General features: G+C 43.5%; 1 protein-coding gene across 2 annotated transcripts in view; it reads right to left on the minus strand.

Annotated features, from left to right (window-relative positions):
* Nucleotides 1-20470, minus strand: part of NT5DC3 (5'-nucleotidase domain containing 3) — an 80705-nt gene that overhangs the window by 10670 nt on the left and 49565 nt on the right. For both annotated transcript variants that reach the window (XM_007527921.3, XM_016190327.2), the window contains 3 exons: nt 10508-10589; nt 9009-9095; nt 3419-3559 (listed from right to left, as the gene is read on the minus strand). In XM_007527921.3, the coding sequence (XP_007527983.1) occupies nt 3419-3559; nt 9009-9095; nt 10508-10589 (310 nt within the window). The remainder of the gene's footprint in view (nt 1-3418; nt 3560-9008; nt 9096-10507; nt 10590-20470) is intronic.

A 20470-nucleotide genomic window follows, 5' to 3' on the forward strand; every position in this document is an offset into this window, starting at 1 on the left:
TCACAGCCTCAAGGATCAGAGTCTTTTGCAGAACCATTTTGCCTTCATCCCACATCCTTATTTTATTTTATGTTCCTCCTACCTGATAAAGAGTTTCACACGAGGGAAGGAGGAAAGCGGGGAGAAAGAGAGAAAGAGAGAGAGAGAGAGGTGTCAGAGCATCACTTCATATACATACAGCACCTGGGATCAAACCAGTAGCCTCAGGCATGCAAGTCCTATGCTCTTCCAGTTGAGCTATTTCCCCTGGCTGCTAAGCACTCACTTTTAAATAGTTTGACTCTGAGGTCCACTAATGTGGGGGCTCTGAAAAATGATATTGATCTCTCAGCTGATGCACTTTCCACTCCAATAAAATGAACAGGTATGGAGGGGGTGGACACACAACATAAACGCTGATGTCTGTTACTTCCCTTCTCAACCCCTGCTGGACCTTTATTTACTAAATTTACTAAATACCTAAATTTACTCTGTTGGTTATACACATCATATATTCTCAGCATTTCTGGCCTCTAAAACGCTCATTCCTTAATCATCAAATGCTTTGTATACGTCAAAGAAAAAAACAGTCCTCAGAGCAGAAGTGGAGCAATGCTGTTTCTGTGGAGAGAGAGAGAGAGAGAGAGTGTGTGTGTGTGTGTGTGTGTGTGCTGAGAGAAAGAAAGAAAGAACGAGAAGGGTCCAGGCAATGGTGCACCTGGTTAAGCACACACAGTACTAAGTACAAGGACCCGGGTTCAAGCCCCCACTCCCCACCTACAGGGGGGGTGATTCATGAGCGGTGACGCAGGTCTGCAGATTATCTATCTTTCTCTCCTTCCTTTATCTCCCCCTCCCTTCTCAATTTCTCTCTGTCCTGTCAAATAAAAATAGGGGGGGAAGGAAAAGAAAAAATGGCTACCAGAAGCAGTAAGTTTGTAGTACAGGCACCAAGTCCCAAAAGTAAATAACCCTAGTGGGGAAGGGGGGGTGGGGAAAAAGAGAGAGAGAGAGAGAGAGAACAGGCCCAGCATCACAGAGGTGTGAAGGCCTGGGTAACCGCTGAGCCAGATAGCAGGGCAGCTCTTCGGAGCAGCCACTCAGTCCGGGGTCACGTTTGGACTCTGTCACTGTACATGACCTCACCTCTCAAACATTCAGCTTCCTTATCCTGTGAAAAAAGGGTATCTCCCTGCCCAAAGCAACTGTGACTATTGACAATAGCGTGTGTGTCACAAGCCCTCAGCTTGGTGTCAGTCATATACAGAGTAACTGTGAGAGGAGAGTCAAGGACAGATGTGGCCCAGCCCCCCAGAAACAAGGCCAGGGGAGTTCAGGCTGTGCTCTGCAATGTGTGTGCCTGGGGGGAGGCCCTGGCTGCTCTTCCTCACATCCCTGCCCACACTTGCTGCCAGCTGGCTTCCCAGCCCATTTAAAGGAGGCCACGGCCAGAGCATTCAGTTGCTCACCAAGGAAGTGAGCATCTAGGCCCCTTTTTGAAAAGCCTGGGAGACTGACGTCTGGGGAGAGGCAAGAGGTTCAAGGGAAAGTTCACCCGTTAGAGCGGGCGCTTTATCATGCATAGGGCCCTGGATGTGAACCTCAGCACCACCATGGTGGGAACACCATGATACCAAAGGAAGCTCCATGGGTAGTGGAGTGGGGCTGATGACTCTCCCTCTTTCTGTGTCTGCCTGCGAGCAGTGGAATTACTCATGTGCAAGGTTCCAGAGCTACATATCCACTCTTGCCGAAATACACATATACAGCATCAAAAACTGCCCCAGGGGCTGAGTGGTAGCGTACCCAGTTGAGCACAAGGACCTGGGAAAAATCCCCTGGCCCCCACCTGCAGGGGAGAAACTTCAGAAGTGGTGGAGCAATGCTGCAGGTATCTCTCTGTCTCTCTCCTATCTCTATAAGGAAAAGGAAAAAAAAAAAAGATGCCACTAGGAGCAGTGCAGGCACCTGAGCCCCAGAGAAAACCCTGGTGGAAAAGAAGAAAAGAAAAAGAAAACTGAGGGAGTTGGGCTGTAGCTCAGCGGGCTAAGCGCAGGTGGAGCAAAGCACAAGGTCGGCATAAGGATCCTGGTTCGAGCCCCCGGCTCCCCACCTGCAGGGGAGTCGCTTCACAAGCGGTGAAGCAGGTATGCAGGTGTCTATCTTTCTCTGCCCCTCTCTGTCTTCCCCTCCTCTCTCCATTTCTCTCTGTCCTATCTAACAACGACAACATCAATAACAATAATAACTACAACAACAACGAAAAACAACAAGGACAACAAAAGAGAAAATAAATAAATAAAATTTTTAAAAAAATAAAGAGAAAATTGAGAGGACTGGTTGGTGGCACACTGGTTTAAGTGCACATGGCGCGAAATGCAAGGACTGGCATAAGGATGCCGGTTCGAGGCCCCAGTTCCCTACCTGCAGGGGGGGTCCCTTTACAAGCGGTGAAGCAGGTCTGCAGGTGTCTATCTTTCTCTCCCCCTCTCTGTCTTCCCCGCCTCTCTAGATTTCTCTCTGTCCTATCCAACAACAATACAACAACAATACAAGGGCAACAAAAGGGAAAAAATAGCCTTCAGGAACAGTGTATTGTAGTGCAGACACCGAGCCCAAGTGATGCCCGAGTGATAACCCTGGGGGCAAAAAGGAGGAGGAGGAGGAAGAAGGAGGAGGAGGAGGAGGAGGAAGAAGAAGGAGGAGGAGGAAGAAGGAGGAGGAGGAGGAAGGAGGAGGAGGGGGAGGCAGAGGAGGAGGAGGAGGAAACTGAAACTGGCTATGCAAGTTACAGAAAGGAAAAGATGAGTAAGGAAGGAGTGAGAACACAGGATTTTCACTGACAAAGAAACACAAACAGGATTACCTGCATTTTCAAGGATTCCACATCACTGTTTCACCAAATGGCTATGGGGGGGGGTAGAGTGGGGAGGGGGGCATCTTTAAAGGTCTCTTCAGGTAAAATGGCAAAACCTTTTTAGGGGAAACGTAAAAGCCAGTAAGTATTCTACAGTTTCCCAAGGATCACCTAAGCCCCGTGCCTCGTAATCCCAGTCAGAGAACATTTGAAATAACTCTGATGTATGGACTAGCTTCAGATTTCAAGGCAACATGAGGAAAAACTTAAAAAAAAAAAAAAAAAAAAGGAGTCAGGCAGTAGCACAGCGGGTTAAGTGCAGGTGGCGCCAAGCACAACGACCGACATAAAGATCCTGGTTCAAGCCCCGGCTCCCCACCTGCAGGGGAGTCGCTTCACAGAGAGTGAAGCAGGTCTACATGTGTTTATCTTTCTCTACCCCTCTCTGTCTTCCCCTCCTCTCTCCATTTCTCTCTGTCCTATCCAACAACGACATCAATAACTACAATAATAACCACAACAATAAAACAAGGGCAACAAAAGAGAAAATAAATAAATATTAAAAAACAAAACAAAAACAACCTGCATCTGCTCTAAGAGCCCGGTCAAGGTCTGCAGCCAGGTCATGGTTTGAATGTACTGCTCCGTGTTCATGATCTTGAGCTCCGATCTTAACTCCGGGATGATGGCACCAGTCCGCCAGCCATGCTTCAGGGTCAAATCCTGCCCACAGAGAGGTGACAAGAAAAAAAAAGCAGCATTAACCTCAAGGGAATTGCAATCACTTCATTGCCTTGTCCAGACTTGAGAGGCATTCACTGAACTACTATTTTGCTATAATGGTTAGTTATTAACTGAGTCAATTCAACAAATTCTATTTCATTAAAACCAGTCTGGCCCCAGTGTTTGACCAGCCCACCCCCAAGCAAGTTTCTGTTCTAGAAATAACTGCTGTGAACCACAGGGCCTGGAGTCATTAACCACGGTCTATAAAACAACAACCAGGCTCAACCTAAATTCAGTGGATCCCAAGAAGGAGCGCCTACTGTGTACCCAGTCTTGGGGACTAGAAGGAATCATAGTCACAGGCTTGGAATGACCCAAGACATAGACGATTGCAAACACTGTAACCCCACCTGTTTGACAACAGGCCAGAAGGCCTCGTATCAGTTATGTCCTGGAAAACCTAAGGTACTCACAATGGCCCCTAAGTGGCCCCTCTTATTCTCATGTGGCAAACACGTGTCCAGTTCTTCTATTTGCTAGGCCCCCCTCATGGAAAGTCCAGACAGGACAACAAGCAACTAAACAGACAAGGCAGTAGTGGCCTTGACGATTTTGAAAACATCACAAGCATTATAAGTATCTTTGCTGATCATAAGGAGTGAAACTAGAACTCAGGAGGAGGAAAAACTGGAAACTTCATAAAAACGTGGAAATAGGGAAGCTATCAGAAGGGGGGCATTGGATACAGAGCTCTGAGGGCGGGTATTGTGTGGAAATGTACCCCTCTTATCCTACAGTATTGTCAATATTTCCATTTTAAAAATAAAAATAAAATAATAAAGCATGGAAATAAAGTAACTGGTGGTTAAAGGAGAAAATATATAGGAAAAAAGAAAATATCTTGAGACTTCTTTTTTTATTTTCTTTACGATAGAGGCAGCCAGAAATTGAGAGGGTATAGGGTAGGGGGGTGAAGGGGGGTGGAGAGAAAGAGAGACCTGTAACACTGCTTCACATTTGCAAAGCTTTCCTCCTGCAGGTGGGGACCAGGGACTCGAACCCAAGCCCCGTAATATGTAATATGTAATGCGCATTGTAATATGTACACACTATAATTAGGTGCACCACTACTGACCCCAACACAATAAGCCAAAATTATAGGATATGTATGGCATAAGAAGGAAATTGAACACACTGCTAAGAAGGAAATCTGTAGCAATTATCTTTACACTAAAAAAAGAAGGCAGGTCTTAACTCCAGCTTTGCACCTTAGGGAATAAGGAAATGAACAAACTAAATAGTGCAACAAAGGAAATGAAGGTTGGAGAAAAAAAAATTAAAGAAAGAAAACTGCAAATAAAGAAAATTCAACAAAACCAAAAGGGTTCTAAAAAAAAAAAAATTAATAAATAATCCACAAACTTGATGAGCCCTTAGCTTGACTAAGAACAGAAAACAGAGAAAAGCCTCAAATTACTAAACTCATAAATGTTAAGTGGTGACATTACTGATTCCATAGAAGTAAAAAAGATTTTATTTTATTTATTTATTTTTCCCCTCCAGGTTATTGCTGGGCTCGGTGCCTGCACTATGAATCCACTGCTCCTGGAAGCCATTTTTTCCCCTTTGTTGCCCTTGTTGTTTATCATCATTATTATTGCAATGGGATGCATTGGATCGACCTTCTCGTGGTGCATCCCGTGAGTACCCATTCATTGGGGAAACTGACGATCCTTCCTAGCCGACTGAATCCACATGGATCCCAGTCACTTTCAAAGCCAGCAACAAGCAGCTCCTGACAGCTTTCAACCTGACCTGTTGACTGGCTACGGAAGAAGGGCAAACGCTAGAAGAATTATTATTGCTATTGTTGTTGTTATTGTTACTGTCATTGTTGTTGGATAGGAGAGAGAGAGGAAATAGAGAGAGGAGGGGAAGACAGAGGGGGGAGAGAAAGATAGACACCTGCAGACCAGCTTCACCTCCTGTGAAGCGACGGCCCCTGCAGGTGGGAGGCCGGGGGCTCAAACTGGAATCCCTGTGCCAGTCCTTGCTTCGTGCCATGTGTGCTTAACCGGCTTTGCTACCACCCGACCCCCGCCCCGAAAAGATTTTTAAGACTACTACTGTGGAAAACCTAGATCAAACAGGTAAGTACCTGGAAGAACAGGACCGAACAAGATTAGGTCATAAATAAACAGAATATGAGAACAGACCTCTAGCCAGTGAGACGATTGAATTAGTAATTGAAAATCTCCCAGTGAGTCAGGCGGCGGTGGCTTACCCAGTTGAGCACATTACCATGTGTAAGGACCAGGTTCGAGCCCCCCGCTCCCCACCTGCAGAAGGGAAGTTTCTTTTTTTTTTTTTCTTTTTTCTTTTGTCTCCAGGGCTATTGCTGGGGCTCAGTGCCTGCACTACAAATCCACAGTTCCTGGAGGCTATTTTTTTCCCATTTGTTGCCCTGTTGTTTAAGGAGGTAAGTTTCACAGGTGGTGAAGCAGTGCTGCAGGTTATCGCTCGCTCTCTCTATCTCCCCTCCTCTCTCAATTTCTCTCTGCTCTATCAAATAAAATAGAAACTGAAAAAAAAAAATTTCCCAGCAATGAAAAGCTCAGGCCAAAGGGCTCACTGGTGAATTCTATCAAACCCTTCTCAAACGAATCCAGTATGATCCTGCTCACACATCTGTGTGGACACAGGTGGCTGGGCCCTGTTCCCAAAAGTTACTAGCTCTGCAGGTCTGAGGAGAGGCCTGAAAGTTTTTTTTGTTTTTGTTTTTGTTTTTTTTTTTGCCTCCAGAGTTATTGCTGGGACTTGAATGCCTGCACTATGAATCCACTGCTCCTGGTGGTCATTTTTTCATTTTATTGGATAGGACAGAGAGAAATAGAGAGGGAAAGAGAAAGAGACACCTGCAGACCTGCTTCACCGCTTGTGAAGCGACCCCCGTGCAGGTGTGGAGCTGGAGGCTCAAACTGGGATCCTGGCACTTTGTTTTATATGAGCTTAAGCTGGTACACCACCGCCCGGCCCCCCTGAGAGCCTGCATTTCTAACAAGTTTCTGAAGCCATGGGGGCCACACTAGAACAACTTCACATCAGCAGAATCCCATATGCAAATTTGCCTCAACTCACAGGACCGTGCATCTCATGCCTCAAGAGGTGAGCATGTCAGTTCCACTATCAGGAGCCACAGACTCCATGACAGACCCTAGGTATTGGGCGAGTGCCCACAGCCTGCTGGCAAGACCTATTGTCTCCACTTCACAAGGCACTTATGCATGTATACTTTATTTTTGTTTAATATGGTGCCAGGTTGTTTTTTTTAATTTCTTAAAATTATCTTTAATTATTAGATAGAGACAGCCAGAATTAGAGAGGGATGAGGGAGATAGAGAGGCAGATAGACAGAGAGACACCCACAGCCCTGCTTCACCACTCGTGAAGCCTTCTCCCTACAGGTGGGGACCAGGGGCTCAAACCCAGGGTCCTTGTGCATTGTAACATGTGCGCTCAAACAAGTGTGCCACCACCTGGTGCCTGGTGGCAGGGTAGGGACCCCAGGTCTTCTGCATGCATATATGTGAGCTGCCTCCCTGGCCCGATTTTTATTTACTATTTATTTATTTATTCTCATGTGTGTCAGGGATCGAACCCAGGGCCTCAAGCATGAAAGGCATGTGCAATACCACAGAGTCACCTCCCTAGGCCCCTCTATACATCATCTCCTTTTTATTTTACCTATTTCTTTTTCTATTCACTTTTTTATTTATAAAAAGGAAACACTGACAAAACCATAGGATAAGAGGGGTACAACTCCACACAATTCCCACCACCAGACCTACCATCCCCTACCCTCCCCTGATAGCTTTCCTATTTTTTAACCTCTGGGAGTATGGACCCAAGGTCATTGTGGGATGCAGAAGGATTTTGTTTTGTTTTTTGTTGTTGTTTTTTGTTTGTTTGTTTTTACCAGAGTACAGCTCAGCTCTGGCTTATGGCACAATTGTAGCAGGGAATTGAACCTGGAAGCTCAGAGACTCCAGCATGAAAGTCATTTGCAGACCCATTATGTCATCTCCCCGGCCCCAACCACATTTCACTCTTAGAGATGAAAATGTCAAGGTTTCAGGGATGTGCTCCAGGTCACACCACAAACACAGCAGAGCTTGGGCATAAACCTCAGTCTTCTCACTCTGAATTTATGAGGCCTCACCCCTGTGGGCAGGGCTGACTGACCAAGAGCATGTAATGGAGTCACCTGGGTCCTGGGACCCACCCTGTCTCCCTGCCACCATCAGAAGGTTGCCTTGAGGGCTCCCTGGGGCTCAAGCTCTTCCTGGAAGGTGCCGTCGCAAAGCCCAAAAGAGCTCATAGCTTTCACAGATGTGCACAGAGGGACGGACTTGTGCACAGAGACTAAAGCAGATCCAGCATGGCCAGAATATTCAGACACAACCACAGTGGAAGAGCCTGGAAGGCGGCCACAAGTGCATACTTGGTGCCACTGATGCTGTGCTCCATTTAGACTTGGAATCTAGCCCTGGATCACCTGAAAACCTCTCGCCTAGATGCATAAATCCATTGCACAGGGATGCAAGGAAGATCCTCACCTAGTACAACCCAGGACAGGTTATGAATTTGTTCCTAATTCAAGGCCTGTGAGACTCATCTAGTCAATCCAAGGGGAAATGAAAGGGGTCGTTTTCATGTAGCCTCGAGAAGAAACTGGCTGGCAGAGCTGACGCTGCCATGTGTTCCTTGTGAGTAACAACAAAGGGAGAAGACAGGCACCTAGTTTTTGTGCAAACAGGAGATGGGCCTGAGTGAACTGCTGATTCCCCTTCCTTTTCAGAAACTGATTTTTTTTTTTTAGTTTATTTATAAAATGGAAATATCGACAAGACCATAGGATAAGAGGGGTACGATTCCACACAATTCCCACCACCAGGACTCTGTATCCCATCCCCCCCCACCCCCAATAGCTTCTTTATCCCTCTGGGAGTATGGACCCAGGATCATTATGGGGTACAGAAGGTGGATAGTCTGGCTTCTATAATTTCTTCCCCACTGATTCTGCTCTACCATACTAGGAATGGGGACATGGCCATGCAGTGGCGCCACCTGACTGAACACACACATTACCATTTGCAAGGCCTTGGGTTCAAGTCCCCAGCTGCAGGGGGAGAAGCTGCATGAGTGGGGACTCAAGTCTGCAGGTCTCTCTTTCCCTCCCTCTGTCCCTCTTCCCTCTCAATTTCTCTCTGTCCCACCAAATAAAGTGTTTTTTTTTTTAACTGTCTAAAATATAGGGCCCACGGCTCATTTTTATATAGTAGGAAAATGGTCTCAATCCTAAGAGAAGTCCCTTAATAAGGGGGACTCCATGTCCCACAGAGAACAAGAAGGGGTGTGTGTGTGTGTGGGGGGGGGTGCTCCTCACCGCCAGGTCGCTGTATATGTGATCACCAAAGTACAGCACCTTAGATCCTCTCCAGCCAGTCAGCTTCAAAAACTCATAGAGATTGCCCTGCAATGAGAGAAGGATGCTTAAAACAGAGGAAGGAGACCTCCCAAACTCAGGGCGCAAGTCATCTAGGTTTCCAAATCGACTTTAAGAGTGTTTCAGTTACTATTATTTGCTTTAGATCGCAACCTATAAAGATGACCACATTTCAATCTTTCCTCTGTCAAATGTACTTTTCAGAAAGAATCAAGAGTGCACCCACCTCTCTTTAAAGTTAACATTCTTGGGGCCGGAAAGTGATGCACCTGGTAGAGCACATACATTACAGTGTGCAAAGGACCCAGGTTTAAGCCCCCAGTACTCATCTTCAGGGAGAAAACTTCACAAGCAGTGAAGCAGGTCTGCAGGTCTCTCTCTCTCTCTCTCTCTCTCTCTCTCTGTCTCTCCCCTCTCTACTTTCCTCTTCCCACTCAATTTATCTCTGCTTCTCTACAAAATAAATGAAATTTTTTAAGTTAACATGCTCTGAGCATCTTTCTGTATCCAATATTAATCTGCCATGTAGTTTCAGTAGCTGGGAAATACTGTAATTTTATCTGATTATTGTTTCCTTTGTGAGCTATTTTTAAGCAGTTTTGTGGTAAACATTCTTGTAGCCTGGTGTCCGCTACATCTTAATAATTTCCTTAGGTTACTTTAGAGAAGGGAAATAGCTCTATCAAAGCTAATTTCTCAAGGTCTGGAAAACATACTTAGTGCTACATCTAGCAGCTTCTTATATAACCCGGAATGTATCGGTATTAAGTAGACAGCAAAGAGTCATCAATTCAATCATTTCATCTAACATTTTCAAGTGTTATATAATACCAAAATATATTAATACTATATATGCAACATTTTAGTGGGCACTATGCCATGTAATTAGATGTCTCTTTAAAAGACATGTCCAGGGAGCTGGGCAGTAGCACAGTGGGTTAAATGCAGGTAACGCAATGTGCAAGGACCGGCGTAAGGATCCTGGTTCAAGCCCCTAGCTCCCCACCTGCGGATGAGTCACTTCACAAGTGGTGAAGCAGGTCTGCAGGTGTCTACCTTTCTCTCCCTTTCTCTGTCTTCCCCTCCTCTCTCCATTTATCTCTGTCCTACCCAACAACAATAAAAAAACAAGGGCAACAAAAGGGAATAAATAAATATTTTAATTAATTAATTAATTTTTAAAAAGACATGTCCAAAGTTTACAACTGGCATCTTAAAGGTGACCATCCATCAAATGTATATGAGTCAAAATACAGTTAATTGAGATATAGCACATTAATTCAAGCTTAGGTTCTGCCACTGAATTAGAAGCAGCATCGTCCCCACAGAGCACTGAGAAAGGTGCCCGGGACTTGAGGAACTCCACAGATGGCAGCTATGCCCTTTAACCACTGACCACAAAGCAAGGAAAAAGGACCAACTGGTCGGTTGGGAAGTACCTGCTTGTAAATCTGGCCCTTCTGCAACTTGTGGATTTTATCCCAGAGTAAGACACCTTTCTCATTCACCTTTCGGAAAGGTCTAACAACAGAAATGAGAGACATTACAACATGTGAGGTTAGCATGGCTGCCTGCTCTGTGCACACCCCCAGATACTCGTGGGGAACAGGAAGAAGCTCCCCACACCTGAGAAAGCCCCCAAAACAGGCCTCCACCTCCATGACCCAAGGCCAAGTGAACTTACCCCACACTCCAGACCCCATGCCCCATTGTATACAGTGTAGAAAATAAGAATTCCAGGACCAAACCAATTTAGAAAAATACTACGTGCTGCACAAATCCCTCTTAGAAAGTTCCTGATGGCTCAGGAAAACTCCTGGAAAGCAACTCTCTTGAACCCAGATTTCCCAGATTTATTTAAATGTGCAGAAAATGTTTCAAGGGTGGTAAAAAAAAAAAAAGAAGGAAGGAAGGAAGGAAGGAAGGAAGGAAGGAAGGAAGGAAGGAAGGAAGGAAGGAAGGAAACTTGTAGAAATACTGCCTTAGCATGTTAATCCAGTTTGGTGACTAGGAATTTGGTAGAAAATAGGTCAGAGAACCAAGCATGGTATTTTATGGTGGAAAATGGGAATGAAGAGATTAAGGGACTTCACTCCTCAACCAATCTAAAATATGCAGAGTTTGTTTCTCTCCCCCCCACCACTATTTTTTAAGGTAACACTTACTTGGATTGTGTGCCAATATAAATATAAATTCATAGTTTAAAAAATGTAAATTCATGGCTTACAAATATAAATATAAATGTGGAAATGTAAATTATAATATAAAATATAAATTCAGGGGCCAGGTGGTGGTGCACCTGGCTGAGTGCACATGTTAAAATAAGCAAAGACCCTGGTTCTAGCCCCCCAGTCCCCACCTGCAGGGGAAAAGCTTTGCAAGTGGTGAAGCAGGTCTTCAGGTGTCTTTTGTTCTCTCTCCCTCTCTATCTCCCCATATCTTCTTGGTTTCTGGCTGTCTCTATTCAATAAATAAAGGTGGGGGTTCTTTTGGCGGGGGGGGGGGGAGAGGTTCTGGGAAATGAAGAAAAAGGAAATTACCCAGGTATAAACACATAACATTTCAGAAGATCACTCTACATATATGTCACCTTTCTCTTTTTCTTGAATGTAAAATGAAGATTTTGTTTATACTGAGCAATAGATTTTCTTCCTTGAGGAGGCCAGGTGGTGTTACACCCAGTTGAGCACACACATTACCATACACAAGGTCCCGGGTACAAGCACCTGGTCCCTACCTGCAGGGGTGAAGCAGACTGTGGGTGTCTCTCTTTCACTGTCCTTTTCTATTTCCCCTTGTCCTCTCAATTTCTCTGTCTTACCCAATAAATAAGTGAATAAATATTTTTCTGGGCAGGAAAGATAACGAATGATCATGCAAAAAGACTTTCATGCCTGAGGCTCTGAAGTCACACATTCAATCTCTTGCACCACAATAAGCCAGAGATGCACAGTGCCCTAATAAAAACAAGTAAGTGATGAAGCAGTGTTGGCAGGTGTCTCTCTTCCACTCTCCCTCCCCATTTCTATCTCTCCCTTCTCTCTCAACTTCTGCCTCTATGCAAAATAAATAAAATATATTTAAAAACTAAATTAGCTGAGTTAAAATTTTTGCTTTTCTTTTTCTTTATTTACTTTTGTTTGCCTCCAGGTTTATCGCTGAGGCTTGGTGCCTGCACCACAAATCCACTGCTCCTGGAGACAGACCATTTTTTCCCATTTTAATAACCTTGTTGTTACCCTCGATGTTGTCATTATTGTTCATTGTTGCCATTGATGTTCTTGTTAGATAGGACAGAAAGAAATTGAGAGAGGAGGGGAAAACAGAGAGGGGGAGAGAAAGATAGACATCTGCACACCTGATTCACCGCCTGTGAAGGGACTCCCCTGCAGGTGGGGAGCCGGGGGCTCGAACCGGGATCCTTATGCCAGTCCTTACGCTTTGCACCACTCGCTTAACCCACTGTGCTACCGCCCAACCCCCTGCTTTTCTTTTTCTAATACATCATTTCTAGTGGCTGTATGAGGTAAGCTTATTTCTGCACCACATGTGTCTATGTGTGACAAAGGAGAGGACCCTTTTTCTCCAGGCCATACCCAAGACTCCAGTAAGAAAACCCAGGGGGCGGGGTTTTGTCAGTGACAAGCAGCAAGTTTGCAGGTGCTTCTGATCAGAGCTCTTGCTTTCTTTTCATTCTCCTGAATTCTCAGTCTGCATACAAGGCTTAAGGGCTGGCATAACCTTCCAGAAGTCACTGTGACATTTGGGAAAAAGGAATCTAAGATCCCAAGAGGAAGTGAATCCACCCAACGGCAACCTCAGGGAGCTATGTTCCACTCACTGAAAGTACCCAGTGGAGTGGGGGGGGGGGGGGAGGTGGCCTGGTTTGTAGCTGCAGAGGAGATAAAATACAGCACAAAAGGTCTTTCAAAAGTTGGGTATGGGGGGGGGGGGCAGGCAGTGGCACACCTGTTTGAACATATTCAAGAACCTGGGTTCAAGCCCTTGCTCCTCCCCTATGGGGGAAGCTTCATGAGTGGTGAAGTACTTGCTTCAGCAAGTACTGTAGGTGTCTCTCTCCTCTTCTTCCCTCTCCCCCTGTTTCCCTCTGCCCTATCAAATAAAGAAAGAAAAGAAAACCAAAAAAAGTAAAAAATAGCCACCAGGATCAGAGAATGTGTTGTGTAGGCAAGAAGTTCCATTAATAACCCTGGTGGTAACAAAATAAATAAAAAATTTTTTAAAAAAGTAAGTCAGGGAACAGTTCCTGTTCTGGAGGCGGAGCTACGAGCAGCAGATCGCTTTCTCTCCTCTCCTCTCCTCTCCCGGATCAACTAGGAATACCAAAGGAGACCACCCGGACCGAAACAAGACAGGACTAGAATGACCACAGAAACCCAGTAAATCACCCGTGAGTACAAACACGCATGGCTGGTGACAGAGAGGAGAGAGGGGCCTAAGGAGAGATTAAGTGACTGCTAACAGTTCAACAGTTAATCAGTGGAGACACCACCTCCAGTCTGCTCCACAACAAGGGGACAGCTGAAGGGAGGAAAGGACTCCCCAGAGACTCACCAAGTGCAACTCTGAGTCTCCATTGCTACTACCCTCAGAATCTGGAGCAGTAACAGGGAGGGACACCAGGGGACAGAGATCTAACCGGCAAACTCAGGAGAAGACCTATACCTCCTTGGCATAGCTGAGGGGCTGTGAAAGTCTCTTTGCATAACCACTGGATTATCTCTGCCACACCCTGCTTTATCTCTTGGTCAGGAGTCAGTGATTAAGCCAAGAAGCCTATTGATAGTTTAAAAGCCCTCACGCTCCCATAGCCTACAGGGGAAAAAAAAAAAGGCTTTTACACCACTGAACTCCAACTCAGGGATTGAAAAAACTGTTAACTTCTACCACGGTAAACCCTTTATTAAATTACTTAGACACAAGTCAATCCAGGCAATAGTGATCAATAATTTGAAAAGTACTGATAAAGGGAACTCATAACATAATATATAAAATGGTTAAAACAACAAGAAAAAATATTGGAGACTCGAACCAGGACAAGAGTCCAGCTAAAAGTCCTTCCGAGGGTGAAGCACAAAACAACGAGTTCAACATCCAAACATTAGCTAAGGAAATAATAACAGGAGTGAGTAAAGAATTTGAAAAAATTGTAATCAGAAATGCAGGAACAACAAATGAGAATATGGACGAAAATTCTAATTATCTCATGGTTATTAGAGAGCTGAAAGCTGAAATCACTGAGCTAAGAAGGCAGCTAGCTGAATAAGCTAAAACAGTATCAGAGCAGGGCAACAAAATAGATGAACTCCAGAAAGCAGTAGAGGGCAGAGAGAATAGAATCTATGAGGCTGAAGACAGAATTAGCAAGATTGAGGATGAATTAGAGACAACTAAAAAAGAAGTAAGAGATCTCAAAAAGAGATTAAGAGATGCTGAAAACAACAACAGAGTCCTATGGGATGACTTCAAAAGAAACAATATATGCATTATTGGCTTACCAGAGGAAGAAAGAGAAGGAGAGGAAGAAAGCATTCTCCAGGCCATAATAGCTGAAAATTTCTCGTCTAGACAACACCAAAGACATAAAGATTCAAGAAGCCCAGAGGGTCCCAAACCTAAAGAATTAACCCAGACCTAAAGACACCAAGACATGTCATACTTAGATTGGAAAGGAATAAGGATAAAGAAAGGATCCTCAAGGCTGCAAGAGAAAAACAAAGAGTCACCTACAAAGGAAAACCCATAAGATTAGCAGCAGACTTCTCCATACAAACACTACAGGCCAGAAGAGAATGGCAAGATATCTATCGAGTGCTCAATGAGAAAGGCTTTCAACCAAGAATACTATATCCTGCTAGACTGTCATTCAGACTAGATGGAAGCATCAAAACCTTCTCAGACAAGCAACAGTTGAAGGAAGCAACCATCACCAAGCCTGCCATGAAAGAAGTTCTGAAAGGTCTCCTATAAACAACCAGACCACTACAAATAGGACATATATCAAAACACTCTAAAACTCTTCAAGAATGGCGTTAAAATATCTTCAATCTTTGACATCAATAAATGTCAATGGCCTGAATTCACCTATTAAAAGACACAGAGTAGGAAGATGGATCAGAAAACACAACCCAACAATATGTTGTCTACAGGAAACTCACCTAACTCAACAAGACAAACACAGACTTAAAGTGAAAGGATGGAAAACTATCATACAAGCCAATGGCCCACAAAAAAGGGCAGGAACAGCTATTCTCATAACTGACATGATAGACTTTAAAATAGATAAGATTAAAAAAGATAGGAATGGACACTACTTAATGCTCAGAGGATCAGTCAATCAAGAGGACTTAATAATTATTAACATCTATGCACCCAATAAGAAGCCATCTAAATACATCAAACTTCTACTGAAAGAGCTACAGCAATATATTAACAGTAACACAATCATAGTAGGGGACTTCAACACCCCACTATCTCAACTTGACAGATCATCCAGGAAGAAAATCAGTAAAGACATAAGGGAGCTAAATGAAGAGATAGATAAACTAGAACTATTGGACATTTGCAGAGTCATTCATCCCAAGAAACTGGAATACACATTTTACTCAAATCCACATGGATCATTCTCAAGGTTAGACCATATGTTAGGCCACAAAGACAGCATCAGCCTATTCAAGAGCACTGAAATCATCCCAAGCATCTTCTCAGACCACAGTGGAATTAAACTAACACTTAACAATAAACAAAAGACTAGTAACAGTCCCAAAATGTGGAAGCTCAACAGTACACTTCTTAACAACTTCTGGGTCAAAGAGGAAATCAAGGAAGAAATCAAAATGTTTCGAGAGTTCAATGAAAATGAAGACACAAGCTATCAAAATATTTGGGACACAGCTAAAGCAGTCCTAAGAGGGAAGTTCATAGCTATACAAGCACACATTAGGAAACAAGAAAAGGCACAAATAAACAGCCTGATTGCACATCTTAAAGACCTAGAAGAAGAACAACAAAGGAATCCTAAAACAACCAGAAGGACAGAAATCACTAAAGTTAGGGCAGAAATAAATAACATTGAGAATAGGGAAACCATACAAAAGATCAATGAAAGTAAATGTTGGTTCTTCGAAAGAGTAAACAAAATCGACAAACCTTTAGCCAGACTCACAAAATAAAAAAGGGAGAAGACCCAAATAAATGGGATACTAAATGAAAGAGGAGATATCACAACAGACATTGCAGAAATTCAACATATCATGCGAGGCTTCTATGAACAACTATATGCCACCAAGCTAGAGAACCTGGAAGAAATGAATGATTTCCTAGATACCTACCAACTTCCAAAACTAAGTAAAGAGGAAGTGGTTAACATGAACAGGACCATCACAGCTAATGAAATTGAAACAGTTATCAAAAATCTTCCCAAAAATAAAAGTCCTGGACCAGATGGTTTTAAAAATGAATTCTACAAAACTTTCAAAGAAGAACTAATACCTCTACTTTTAAAAGTCTTCCAGAAGATTGAAGACACTGGAATACTCCCTGCCAGCATCTATGAAGCCAACATCACCCTGATACCAAAAGCAGACAGGGACACAACCAAAAAAGAAAACTACAGACCAATATCTCTGATGAACATAGATGCGAAAATATTGAACAAAATTCTAGCCAACCGGATACAGCAGTATATCAAAAAGATTGTTCATCATGACCAAGTGGGGTTTATCCCAGGCATGCAAGGTTGGTTTAATATACGTAAGTCAATCAATGTGATCCACCACATCAACAAAAGCAAGACCAAAAACCACATGGTCATATCAATAGATGCAGAGAAAGCCTATGACAAAATACAACATCCCTTTATGATCAAAACACTACAAAAAATGGGAATAGATGGAAAATTCCTGAAGATAGTGGAGTCTATATATAGCAAACCTACAGCCAACATCATACTCGATGGTGAAAAACTGGAAGCATTTCCCTTCAGATCAGGTACTAGACAGGGCTGCCCACTATCACCATTACTATTCAACATAGTGTTGGAAGTTCTTGCCATAGCAATCAGGCAGGAGCAAGGAATTAAAGGCATACAGATTGGAAGAGAAGAAGTCAAACTCTCCTTATTTGCAGATGACATGATAGTATACATGGAAAAACCTAAGGAATCCAGCAAGAAGCTTTTGGAAATCATCAGGCAATACAGTAATGTGTCAGGCTATAAAATTAACATTCAAAAGTCAGTGGCATTCCTCTATGCAAACACTAAGTTAGAAGAAATTGAAATCCAGAAATCAGTTCCTTTTTCTATAGCAACAAAAACAACAAAATATCTAGGAGTAAACCTAACCAAAGAAGTGAAAGACTTGTATACTGAAAATTATGAGTCACTACTCAAAGAAATTGAAAAAGACACAAAGAAGTGGAAAGATATTCCATGTTCATGGGTTGGAAGAATTAACATCATCAAAATGAATATATTACCCAGAGCCATCTACAAATTTAGTGTTATCCCCATCAAGATCCCAAGCACATTTTTTAGGAGAATAGAAAAAATGCTACAAATGTTTATCTGGAACCAGAAAAGACCTAGAAGTGCCAAAACAATCTTGAGAAAAAAGAACAGAACCGGAGGCATCACACTCCCAGATTTCAAACTGTATTATAGGGCCATTGTCATCAAAACTGCTTGGTACGGGAACATGAACAGACACACTGACCAGTGGAATAGAATTGAGAGCCCAGAAATGAGGCCCCATACTTATGGACATCTAATCTTTGACAAAGGGGCCCAGACTACTACATGGGGAAAGCAGAGTCTCTTCAACAAATGGTGTTGGAAACAATGGGTTGAAACATGCAGAAGAATGAAACTGAATCACTGTATTTCACCAAATACAAAAGTAAATTCCAAGTGGATCAAGGACTTGGATGTTAGACCAGAAACTATCAGATACTTAGAGGAAAATATTGGCAGAACTTTTTTCCGCATAAATTTTAAAGACATTTTCAATGAAACGAATCCAATTACAAGGAAGACTAAGGCAAGTATAAACCTATGGGACTACATCAAATTAAAAAGCTTCTTCACAGCAAAAGAAACCACTACCCAAACTAAGAGACCCCTCACAGAATGGGAGAAGATCTTTACATGCCATACATCAGATAAGAGTTTAATAACCAACATATATAAAGAGCTTGCCAGACTCAACAACAAGACAACAAATAACCCCATCCAAAAATGGGGGGAGGACTTGGACAGAATATTCACCACAGAAGAGATCCAAAAGGCCGAGAAACACATGAAAAAATGCTCCAAGTCTCTGATTGTCAGAGAAATGCAAATCAAGACAACAATGAGATATCACTTCACTCCTGTGAGAATGTCACACATCAGAAAATGTAACAGCAGCAAATGCTGGAGAGGGTGTGGGGTCAAAGGAACCCTCCTGCACTGCTGGTGGGAATGTCAATTGGTCCAACCTCTGTGGAGAACAGTCTGGAGAACTCTCAGAAGGCTAGAAATGGACCTACCCTATGACCCTGCAATTCCTCTCCTGGGGATATATCCTAAGGAACCCAACACATCCATCCAAAAAGATCTGTGTACACATATGTTCTTGGCAGCACAATTTGTAATAGCCAAAACCTGGAAGCAACCCAGGTGTCCAACAACAGATGAGTGGCTGAGCAAGTTGTGGTATATATACACAATGGAATACTACTCAGCTGTAAAAAATGGTGACTTCACTGTTTTCAGCCGATCTTGGATGGACCTTGAAAAACTCATGTTGAGTGAAATAAGTCAGAAACAGAAGGATGAATACGGGATGATCTCACTCTCAGGCCGAAGTTGAAAAACAAGATTAGAAAAGAAAATACAAGTTGAACCTGAAATGAAATTGGAGTATTACACCAAAGTAAAAGACTCTGGGGTGGGTGGGTGGGTGGGGAGAATACAGGTCCATGAAAGATGATGAATGACATAGTGGGGGTTGTATTGTTATATGGGAATCTGGGGAATGTTATGCATGTACAAACTATTGTATTTACTGTTGAATGTAAAACATAAAAAAAAAAAAAAAAAAAAGTAAGTCAGGAGCCAGGCAGAGGCTCAGCGGGTTAAGCACACATGGCGCAAAGTGCAAGGACCAGCTTCAGAATCCCAGTTTGAGCCCCCGACTCCCCACCTGCAGGGGGTTCACTTCACAAGTGGTAAAGCAGGTCTGCAGGTGTCTATCTTTCTCTCCCCCTCTGTTTTCCCCTCCTCTCTCCATTTCTCTTTGTCCTATCCAACAACGACAGCAATCACAACCACAATAACAACGATGACAATAAACATGGGCAACAAATAAATAAAAGACCCATCAGCCCCACCCACTCAAAGCATAACACCCCCCACCTCCACTGTCACAACCCCAAACAGCCCACTGCTGACTCCACTAACATCAGCAGTGGAAACATTATATAAATCCTGGTGGGAACAGACGCCACCTGATGCTACACCTGTGTTACAGGGGCATCTTGCCAACTCCAAAGGCAATGCCAAGTGCACTGAGCAGAGCTCTGTTTAGAGAGACACCCATCAGGTGGTTCACTATTACTGCTGTTTGGCTATGCACCGTAATGTACCTGGAATATCTCATCTACTGTTTGACACCTGAGTTTTTCACTGCTGCCATGATTTTCTTAAAGAGCCCGCCTCACAGGGCTGATGTAGCTTGACCTAAGCGTGGCTTCAACAAATGCATGCTCTCTGCTATGTGCAAACCTCACCCTCCTTGCAAGAGCTGGGTTGACGGGGGGGCAGGTTGATGAGGTTCGGGAGGCGGTGCAGTGAAGGGGGGCAGGTTGGTGGTGCACCTGGTTGAGCACACAAGGACCCAGGTTTGAGTCCATGGTCCCCACCTACAGGGGGAAAACTTTGCGGGTGGTGAAGCTGTGTTGCAGGTATTTTTCTTCCTCTCTATCTCTCCCTTCCCTCTCGATTTCTGTCTCTATCCAATAAATAAAGATAATAATAAAAAAAAATTTTTTTTAAGAACTGAGTTAAAAGTCTAGAGCTCAATAGATTACTACTCAGCTACTAAAAATTAAAAATTATAAATTTTCGGTTCAAGTCCCTGGCTCCCCACCTGCAGGGGAGTCACTTCACAAGCAGTGAAGCAGGTCTGCAGGTGTCTATCTTTCTCTCCCCCTCTCTGTCTTCCTCTCCTCTCTCTATTTCTCTCTGTCCTATCCAACAACGACGACATCAATAATAACTACAACAATAAAAAAAAAACAAGGGCAACAAAAGGGAACAAATAAAAATAAAAATAAAATTATAAATTCACCTTCCTTACCTTATCTTGGATGGAGCTTGAACAAATCATGTTAAGAGAGAG

Source organism: Erinaceus europaeus, chromosome 7 (assembly GCF_950295315.1).
Source record: "Erinaceus europaeus chromosome 7, mEriEur2.1, whole genome shotgun sequence".
NCBI lineage: Eukaryota > Metazoa > Chordata > Mammalia > Eulipotyphla > Erinaceidae > Erinaceus > Erinaceus europaeus.